The sequence below is a fragment of the Poecilia formosa genome, unplaced genomic scaffold (genome assembly GCF_000485575.1).
Source record: "Poecilia formosa unplaced genomic scaffold, Poecilia_formosa-5.1.2 Scaffold215, whole genome shotgun sequence".
Classification (NCBI taxonomy): domain Eukaryota; kingdom Metazoa; phylum Chordata; class Actinopteri; order Cyprinodontiformes; family Poeciliidae; genus Poecilia; species Poecilia formosa.
Window position 1 is genome coordinate 666,006 of NW_006800154.1, and position 10,790 is coordinate 676,795.

General features: G+C 41.2%; 1 protein-coding gene across 3 annotated transcripts in view; it reads right to left on the reverse strand.

Annotated features, from left to right (window-relative positions):
• Positions 1–5,686, reverse strand: part of LOC107832904 (muscleblind-like protein 1) — an 8,837-nt gene extending 3,151 nt beyond the window's left edge. The window contains exons 1-6 of one of the 3 annotated variants that reach the window (XM_016679560.1): positions 5,622–5,686; positions 5,063–5,167; positions 4,289–4,513; positions 2,666–2,905; positions 1,574–1,627; positions 275–428 (exon numbers count right to left, since the gene is read on the reverse strand). In XM_016679560.1, the coding sequence (XP_016535046.1) occupies positions 275–428; positions 1,574–1,627; positions 2,666–2,905; positions 4,289–4,513; positions 5,063–5,131 (742 nt within the window). In that variant the 5' untranslated portion in view covers positions 5,132–5,167; positions 5,622–5,686. Of the gene's footprint in view, positions 1–274; positions 429–1,573; positions 1,628–2,665; positions 2,906–4,288; positions 4,514–5,062; positions 5,225–5,603 lie in introns of those variants that run through there. The other 2 variants (XM_016679561.1, XM_016679562.1) reach the window with 2 other exon arrangements.
• Positions 5,687–10,790: the final 5,104 nt, after the last annotated feature.

The window sequence follows — 10,790 nt, forward strand, 5'->3', positions numbered from 1 at the left end:
ATATTACTGAAGTATATCGTTCTAAGGTGACAAAATGTGAAAAAAAAATTCAAGTTCTACAAAAACTTTTACAACATATGAATCTATGTTGGTTCAAAGTGGAAGTTCTCGTTTACTCAGTTCTGTAATTTCCTCCTGTCTGATGAAATAGTTGAACTGTTTATGACCCAACTGAGCTGTGTTGCAATCTATCACCCTGCCAAACCCCAGCCAAGCAAAGAAGCCAGGTTATACTGATCCACCATCCTCTGGCTGATTGCTTCGGGAGCCATACCTGATGGGAGGAAAGCAGCTTGCTGCTGAAACTGCATGCTGGCCAGGGCTTGTTGGTACTGAAGCATGCCAGTGTTAAACATGGCTGTGGCCCCGTTGGCCTTCTCCAGAGCCGCCCGCTTTGGGAGGGGAGCCATGACACTAGGGGTGATGCCCTGCCCGTCCACATGGAGGGAGGACAGTGAAAAGGGAAAAAAAAAAAACAAAAAAAAAACAAGAGGCAGAGATAGACAGAAAGAGAGGTGTGTGGAATTTAGAGAAGGTGTGTTAGAAAGAGGCAAAGACAGGGAAGAAAACAAGAAAAAAACATTAGAGAACATCAGAGAAACAGAGCCACAACATCTTTGTGTGTACAACAATTACAATATCATATCATCAGTAGCAAGCAAGCAGCAGTCTGACACAAATACTACACAAGCAGGAGCATGATGCCTACTGGAGCTATGAGCAGACAGGCATTTACATATTAATAAAAAAAGGCTTTATTATTAACTTTACACACACATAAGGCTGACTAATAAAGCAAGCATTAACCATTAAAACAATGAGGCTGCTAACGAGGTGGAACAGGTAGTAAGCACAGAGAAAGGGAGGCTGCACTGCTAGCTCCATGATAAACTGTGTAAGCCATGTTTAAGTGATGGTTCACTCTCAGAAAAAAAATAAAAAAATCTATCAAAAATGGTTTAAAGCCAAGAAAATAAATAATCAAATAAATAACTGCAAGGCGTAACACTTGGCGTTAGGCCATTCTTGACTTCTGGTGATTAGTGTCAAGATCAAGATATGAGTGAACTATCATTTGTTACAACTAACCTGTTAATGTGGGATCACTCCTGTTTGGTTAGCCTAGCCCCCACCCAGATCCATTACCCATGCACTAGCAACACAGACATGCACACATTTGATTGACACTGACATTTAGACACACAAGACTTGAAGCCATGCCACTTTAATAGAAGCTCTACTTCCCTCGCCCTCACTAACTTTTGTTAGACAGGCTGCAGGCGATGAAATGACTGTGGCTCTTTACCACAATCTGCAACAGTGAATTTGTGTTTTTGCAAATTTGACACAAACCGTTTGAACTCTTAACGGGCCACAGTCATTGTATCACAAGCAGCAGTTATAGAGTAACAAGAAGAAGAAGGAGAAGAACACACACTGCACTGAGACGAACATTGTAAAACAAAACAAAACAAAAAAACACAACAACAAAAAGCTAAGTATCTTTGGTTAAAACACTGCTGCACAACAAAGCCACATGCGTGCCAAGCTAAAAGGTGAAAGGTCATAGTACCAGGTCAAAGGTTGCGTCGAGGGGTCGCTTCAGTGATTTGACAGCCGACTGAGTCTTAATTAGCAGGCAGCGAGCACATGATGGCAATGGGCCAATGGGGTTCAAGCGCATTAACATAAACCAGCAAGCAGAGGTGCATCATGGGGGCAGCAGTGCAGTTTGGGTATAGGTGAGAAAAAACAAAAATAAAAAAACAAATCATTGGAATGCAATATACAAAGGGGATAACAGGGCTAAGGCATGCACAGTGTGGACATTAGCTCTACTACTCAACAGTTAAATCATCATCAGAGAGATGATAACTACCGGACTACAGTGGTTATTTTCACACAGGAATAAATGAAAACAGAAAATTATTCAACCATCATTTGAAAAGAGCCTCAGCAAAAAAAACAGCAAATAAAAATGTACAGGGGTGTAAATTCACATTTCTCCGTTTCACTGTGCACGTCACGATCAAGTCGACATTACACTGATTCACCCCCATGTTCTCTGTATTGCTGCACCACTAAAAAGCACGTGGAGATAAACGGGACGTGTGGCTGCGCTACTAATTCACCGGCACCATCACAGCAGGAAAAGACAGAAGGCACAATGAAATCGTTTCAAATAATATCAAGAGGAAGAGAAGTTGTAGGTAGGAACAACAGAAACAATGGAGTCATAAAGGAGGCCAGGCAGAGAGAGACGGACAGAAAAGGAACTGGACTCTCTGCTCGTGGTCTGAGATGAGATGAACAAGGAACGAAACAAATGGTTTGACAAATGAGGAAGAAGAAAAAAAAAACGCTTGACATGACAGTAGTCCTGGTTACAGTACACTGTTGTCTCATCTTTCTTCATGTCATCCAGCACAGAGCAGATTTTACCCACACCAACATGCAGACCTTTTAATATTTGACCTGGCAAAAGCAGAACTGAAAATGTTACACAACAACCAATTAGGAAGGCGAGACACGTTCAAACATGAAGGTGATTAACTTTGGCTCAACACGGCTAGACTTGCTAGCAAATACAAAATTCTCTCTCTCTCTCTCTCTCTGTCTTTTCTGGATTTGAATGAGTGCAACCGTACTGAAAGAGAACGCTCACCATGGCCGCGGCAGCCGTGGCCTGGTTCACCTGATGCTGGGTGGCCTTAATTTTGGCCTGCAGGTGGGCCGGGGGGTGAAAGTACTTGCACTTTTCCCTGGTGCACCGGCCCTTGATGTAGTCCATGCACACAGTGACGGTGTTGTCATTGGTGTCAATCATGGTGCTGTCTGCAGGGTGAGCGAAGCGGCACTCGCCCTCCCCCCGAGCGCAGTTTCCCCTCTGGTACTCCCGGCACACCTAAATGAGTCAGAGGGAGAATGGTTAAACAGTTTCCACGTCAAAATCAAAACGCTGCGAAGTAGTAAATAAAAGTAAAAAAAAAAAGAAAAAGAAAAGAAAAATATGTACGACATGATCGAAATGCTTCTCTTTGACTCAACAACACCTACTGCTACTAAAAGTATCTAACATGTTGATTATTAAGGTTAAAATGACGTTAATTGTTACATTTATTTACTATTGCTTTGATATTGATTTGTAGCTATGAAACAATTAGTAATAAATTGTTTATTGCGCAGGACAGACACACCTTTTTCTCCTTAATAACAGATTCTAATAAACAGAGAATTACACAGTACAAGGTACAAAATCTGTATTTAAAATATTTCTATTTGGTTAAATGTGTAAAGATAAAAATGTAAAATATTATAGTGAACCCATTTAGTAGTTGGAACACTTAGTGGTATGTGCTAGCTTTCCTGTTGTATTACACTTTTAAAGAGTTTTGGTCTTAAAACTGTATTTTTGGGCAAGATTATTACATTTAAAATCTACCAATTTCTTAATGTTATTTTCCTTTGTTACATTACTGATGGTTCCACTTGCTTAAAGCAGAGGTCAAGTAGGATTTTAGGCATACAAAAGAGATTTTAAGTAAATGTCTTTAAAAAAGTTAAACAAGTGGAGGGGGGAGACCTGGTGTAAGCAGCATGCTTTGTGGTTTAATGCCGTTTGTTATTAAAAGGTAAACATTTTTCCAGTATGAACAAATACAATATTCACAGTTTAATCTTCAGAAGCTTCTCAAGTTTACCTTTGAGACAGTAGAGGGCAGCACTTTCTTTAAAATAAGAGCTAAAACCTTCTTTTAGCACCTAACATGAATTGAATAGAAATGTTGCTGTGCATGCTTCGTCTTCTAACTAATACATGAGCAAGATTGAGTTAAATCTGCTAGTGCAATATTGAAGATTTTTCAACATCAGAGATTATAGATTATTTTCTGTGTTTTTTTAAGAGTCATATCTTTGCTGATGTTTTGCAGTTACTGGTAGCCTGGGAACTGCTGGTGCTTTCTGCTCAACCAAAAGCAATTTCCACACAAATCAGAATTTCTTCTGGTGATTTCAGTCATGAAAAACCTCAAGACGGCAGCAGCAGGGACATGAAGGACAACTTCTCCTGTGACTTGGGCCTTCGAGTAGAAAGAGTCCCATTTTTTGTGTTTTTTATCTTCTATTAAACCTGTGATGTTCACATTTACCCATTGCATAAAGTACATTTGGTTAAAGTGAACGTCTTACTGGGATACAGTAGACTGCCTTCTAACAGGAGCATTTTCCCTTGAAAACAAAAAATGCAGAGAAATAAACAGGTTGCACCCATTGTTTTGTCTGTTACCTCAAGCCGGTCTGTTCTCAGCAGTTTCTGGGCTGCGGCAGCAGCAGCATTGGGAACTTGGCTGACGGTGGGGCTGGAGGCCATGAGCACGGGGGTGCTGGGCAGGATCTCCGGAGGCATCAGGCTCGGAGACACAGGGCTCAGGTAGGGATTAAAGGCTGCAGCAGCAGCAGCTGCTGCTGCGCTGGCGTTGGTCGCCAGGCCTGGTGTCACTGAAAACATGGGCTGGAGCAGGAACAAAACAAAAAGTAAAAAAAAAAAAAACTCTGATTGTGAGACTGTTTGCATTCACAAGCCTTCTGTTTGAGAAAATATACAAACTAATGACAAAAACAGCTGAAGAGAGATGAAGTTACGTGGAAGGCCTTATGAAAGAAGTTTATATTTGAACTTTTTCACAATTTGTCACCTTAAAAACACAAACTTCAGCTTCCCATGTCGTTGTTTAACTGACAATGTTTGATTGAGAGTTGATGCGAAAGACCAACACAAAGTAGCCAACAATTGAGGGAAGTAAAAGTTGTTGTTTTTAGCATCCTTAAAACTGAGACCCCTAAATAAAATTCAGTGTCATCTTCTTTGGCTTCTGTCGTCGGCTTCAGAAGCCAACAAAGTTGTGTCGCAGTGTTGCTGAATACAAGTGAATGCCATCTTTTTGGATTTTCATTTGTAAAAAAAATAATAATGACAATCGTATTTTCCTTTTCTCCCACGTCACTACAGCGTCACTGTGCAGTCGCTTTGGTGTATTTCATACTCGTGTTGTCCTCTTACCATAGGGGGTAGCTGCGTGCCGGGCATCATGGCATTGGCAAGCTGCATCTGCTGGGCCAGCATGGCCATATTCTTCTGCTGAATCAGATTGTTCCTGCCATTGATCTCCAGCTGGGTCTTTAGATGGGGAGGAGGGTGCAGGTACTTGCAGTTCTCCCTGGAACAACGGCCCTGAGACGAAGAAAAACAAAAACAAAAACAAACAAACAAAAAAAAACAGAAGTGTCAACATTCGGTATTACTCATAAGTGATCCAGGTACGGTCGGATGAACTGCATCCACAACAAGTGCAAAGTTCCTAAGGAAGTGACAAAGATACGAAATAAAAATACGGGAGAAAAAAAAAATGCCAATGAGTCCCAGCGGTATTTAAACACAGCAGATGTTTTCTCCAAAACGACAATAGTAAATGACAAACATTTATCTGCTGTAACTATCAGCAGATCTTTCAGATCCCACAGCAGCCCATGTTTTATGCGAACATGACGAAAACCAACATATTTCAAGTTCTGCTGCATTTATCATTAATAAAAAANATCAGATTGTTCCTGCCATTGATCTCCAGCTGGGTCTTTAGATGGGGAGGAGGGTGCAGGTACTTGCAGTTCTCCCTGGAACAACGGCCCTGAGATGAAAAAAAACAAAAACAAAAACAAACAAACAAAAAAAACAGACGTGTCAACATTCAGCATTACTCATGAGTGATGCAGGTACGGTCGGATGAACTGCATCCACAACAAGTGCAAAGTTCCTAAGGAAGTGACAAAGATACGAAATAAAAATACGGGAGAAAAAAAAATGCCAATGAGTCACAGCTGTATTTAAACACAGCAGATGTTTTCTCCAAAACGACAATAATAAATGACAAACATTTATCTGGTGTAACTATCAGCAGATCTTTCAGATCCCACAACAGCCCATATTTTATGCGAACATGACGAAAACCAACATATTTCAAGTTCTGCTGCATTTATCATTAATAAAAAAAAAGACAAAACAAAAAAGACATTACACAGTTTCAAACAAATTACATCTGGTCAATGACAGACTGTTACATTCAAGTTGGGCTCAGTCTGTCACTAATTGTTAACAGCCTGCTATTTCTGTCGGTCCCAGCTGGGACATGTGAGCATGTGTGCAACAGCCTCAAGGGGTCATGACTGACATACAGTGCTGTTTTTCTCCAGACATCTAGTTTAAGGCACACAACATGTCTAAGTGACACCAAAAATACTCATGTGCTCATCTGACCCGTCTACATTATCCCAGGAGTCACGCAGAGGTCGACCCATCAAAGCTTCTGGCTAATTATTTAGGACAGAGATCACATTCTGCTTTCTGTAGCAAATATCATTCTATACTTTCAGTTTCTAGAATCGCCCAGCCAGAAGGCCCAAGGATGCATACACATTTATGCTTTTTGTGCACTCGAGAGTTCATTCTTTTGGAAGTAACGCTCGTACGACCAGCGTCCGATATGCACGGACACACACACACACACACACACTCACGACCAGGTGCACAATGTATTAAAGGCGTGTGTTTACTTTCAGGCCAGCAGCAGGGCTTATCTAACTGTGGCACCTATCTCTTGCTGACAGAGTCGGGATTTATCTCTACACGTTGACGTGACTATATCCCACTCTTCAGTCTTCTTTTACTTTCACTGACACTGGAGAACCAGACAGGTGCGGAGGCGGGAGGATAAACAAGAACCACTATTGAGGCAAAACAGGGTGACCGTAAAACGGTTAAGGTGTTTTATTTATTTTCTGTTTGCTCAAAGCTACCGTCTCTGGCTCTTCCTGGATTTCCTTTTAAGGGTATTGCAGCATGTGCGGCTAATGGCAGGCTGACACCAATTAAGAATTCATGGATTGGATTTATGGACCTCTATATACAGGCCCTGTGATCTTCTGCACTGCTTGGATTATAAATTACAGCTTGATGTGGGCCGTTTCCTGATAAAATCTTCGAGGAAGTGGGAAATGATGGCACCTGTCACGTACCATTCTAGCGCGAAATCTGGTTCAAAAACTGTTTACATTCCCCAGCTCTAAATAAGTGCCAAAAATGTCAGGCTAATGTAGAAAGCAGACCACATAAAGAGAAGAAAAAATGTGCTTGATGCTTTAATATTTAGACAACCTGCCCTCCTACTGCAATAAATAAAAAATGTGCCTGTGGAACTAAAACTAGCTGTAGGGAAACGTACAGCCAACAATTTAACTCGTAGGTAACTTCCCATGTTGCAAGAACGAAAGAAAATGAAAGAAATGTAAGAAAATGAAAAAAAAAAAACAATAATGTACTGACAAATACGGACATAAAGTTTTTATGCATACTGTTCAAACCATTTAAAATGTTGCCATGTCGCAGCCACATACTTTGATGTACTACAAATGTTCTGTGTGTGCTAGAAAAACACAGAGTAATACACAACTGTGAAAAGGAAGGAAATACTTAAAAATATTCACAAGTAAAAATACTGTAGCATGGTTTGTTTACCCTCCTGTGTCAGTACTTTGAAGAATCAGCTTTTCGTACATTTATAGCTGCAAGTCTTTCTGTGTTTGCTCTGCGCCTACAGAGTGAAATTTATTCACATTTTTTCGTGCAGCTTTGTCGGATTGGACGGGGGCGGGGGGTGGGGGGCACTTGCGAACACCAGTTTTGAAATCTTTTTCACAGTTGCAATTAAGCCTGGACTTGTTAACACATGAATATGCTGTATCTACTGTAGCGCTGGTTGTGTACCCTGAGGGCTGGTATTCTGCTGGAAGGTCCAGGTCTCAAGTGTTTTTTCAGTCTTCAGCAGGTTGTCTTACAGGGTTGCCCTGAATTTACCTTAATTCACCTTCAGTATAAAACCTGACCAACTTTGCTGCCTCTGTGCAGAACACCGCCACGTTTCGCCCTCGTATGGTGTTTACCTTTACACGGTGTTTTACGTGTTTGTGGTGTCCTTACATGGACGAACAGAACACCTTATAGCTTTCTTTCAACGGTGGCTCTCGTCTTGCCACTCTTCCATGAAGGGTTGATTTGTAGAGTGCATGGCCAATTCTTGTCCCGTCAACAGATTCTGAGAGGTGGATCTCTGGAGCTTCACTTGATCTAACATGTGCCGCTTCACTGCTTCTCTGAATAACGCCCACCTCAGACAGTTTACTTAGGCAACCTTATCTTGGTAGTTTTGCAGCTGTGGCATACTTTTCTAATTTCCTGATCCTGGAATGAACATTGTTTACGCAAGACATCTGAATCTTAGGATACTGTTTTGTAACCTAACCCTGCTTTAAACCCCTTAAGCACAACTACATATCTGCCTGCTGTGTTCTTCAATCTTCATTATGCAATTTGAATTTCACTCATTTTCATTAATAAAACTTCAGGACAACTGTATTCACACTGAGGCATCATAATCACGTAGCTTCAGAAGTCAGTTGGGCTGCGCTGGATACACATGAAATACACATATATATGTATCCACATATACATATATATGAAGTTATGCACTGCATACGAAGAAATGCATAATTTTTGAAAATCATGTATCATTTTCTAGCCACTTTGCAGTATCCATCACTTGGGGACCTATCATACCAATAAAAATACTGAAGTTTGTGGTTTTAACATGACAAAATATTCAACTCTTCAAGTTGCATTAATAATTTGACAAGGCATTGCATGAATCTAAATAACAGCATGTATTTATATGTATATATATATACTGAACAAAGACCAATGATATTCTCCTGTAATTTCAGGAAACTGGGAAAATGCCTAATTTAATTTGAAATACCCAGCTTTTTTTTTTATTTTTGAAGAGGAATATGAAATGGTTTTATTATTCCATAACAGTCCTTTCGGTGCTCGAGTAAATGTAATTTTATGACAAGCCACATGCTGAGATGTGCAGGTCTGTGGCAGAAGATCTGTGCATGAGCATGAAAAAGGAGAAAGAAAAAAAAAGAGTTGAAAGCAGGTAGTCCAAAGCATAAAAATGATAGGCGGTGAGGGGTGGAAAGTGTGGGTGTGATTTCAATGTGGTGTGTGTGGAGGGAGGGGGTGGGGGAGCGGTGTGGGCTGGAAAGACATAAAAGATCATGTTGCGCTCACCCCACATGACCTCGACCGCTGACTGCCAGGGTTGGCAACTGGAGCAGCGTATGTGAATGAGTAAAACAACAACAACAAAAAAAGATTCTAAGTAACCAGACCTGATCTAGTCGAGATGTTCAAAGAAAATGCCTGCTACCAGAACAGGTAGCCATTTTGAATAAGTAAGTCTGGGCCCAGAATAGGAAACGCCAGTCTGACTGTGACGAGAATGAGAGAAAGCGGGAGTCACGGCAACCCTGCGAGCCGGAGCGAGTCTGCGTCAGGGAAATCTTAGAAGTTGCAGAAGAAGAAGAAGAAGAAGAAGGAGTGATTAAAAAAAATGGGGGGACTGTCAAGCGCAGGAAAGTGATGCGGACTGAGACGAAAGGAAGACGCTGCCGTGTTTGTGTCTATTATGGTGACATCAGCGGCCTTGAGGAGTAGCTACAGATGGTGTCCACAGCAACGGAGCAGCCTGCCTGATCACTGGCAGACAGAGACAGTCAGAGAAGAAATCACTACTCGCCTTGCAGCCATAATTAGTTCAAATGCATCTGTGTGTCTGTACACCAGCCCAATTTGTTCCATGTCCACGCCAGTAATTAAAAAGGTCACTCTCAATGAAAACAAATGATGGAGGTGTCGTCTTCAATATTTCCATGCGCCGACTGACTCCACTATGAGATGCAAAAACCGAAAAGAGGATATCATCTTGTGACGCTGATGCAATTTAAATGTAATCATGCAAATGAAATGTTTGAAATGTGTAGCGCAGCCACACTTAAGAAAGCCTGCGTGGGGATGCTTTGAGGAAATCGGTGGCAATAATGGGGACGTAAAGACTGAATAATACGATCCATACTTAATGTTTATGCTTACAACGACGCGCTTTCTGAACGATTCACCAGCGTCGTGAGCCGATTCCCAGGAGTGCATTCAGGTTGTGAGCAGAGAAAATATAAATATTAATCTGTTAGTCAAAAAAATAAAATAAAATAAAGCAAACATGCAACAGTAGCTAACGTTGTCCTAAGATCATCGACAACCTCTTTCTTTTCCGGGTTCACTCCAGGTCATGTTTTTGTGCTATCTGTGGAAGTCTGAGCTTCTCCTGTAGAGATCAGACCAGGCGATATCCACTCAGGCCAAACTGGGAACAATAATCCCACCGGCTACTGGGCTGACTGTTTGATGATAAGTTGTAAAAACACGTCCCGCCCTGATCGCGCTCCCCTCTAACTCGCTGTCTCTCACCCACAGACACACACCCTGGTTTTGTAAGTATGTGGGAATTAAACAAACAGTGAAGCAATGTGTAAAGAATGCAGGGTGTGGCCGAATCCCATTCTTTTTGGGAGGAGATGAAGCATGGAACAAAATTTCATAAAATGCACACACGCTCGAGTGAAATGCCATATAAGATAAATGCAATAAAACTTAAGTGTTGACTTGAAATCTGTGATTACTGTTTAAATGATAATCAGAAAGGAGCTCCTATATATGGAAGACATTTTTCAGATTTCCATTTCCCCGGCATCGGCCTGTGAGTGTTCGGAGGATCAACAGGTTATGGTCATTATTGTGAAATCCTTATTTTCAGTCTTGCACTGTTGGAATCCATGTT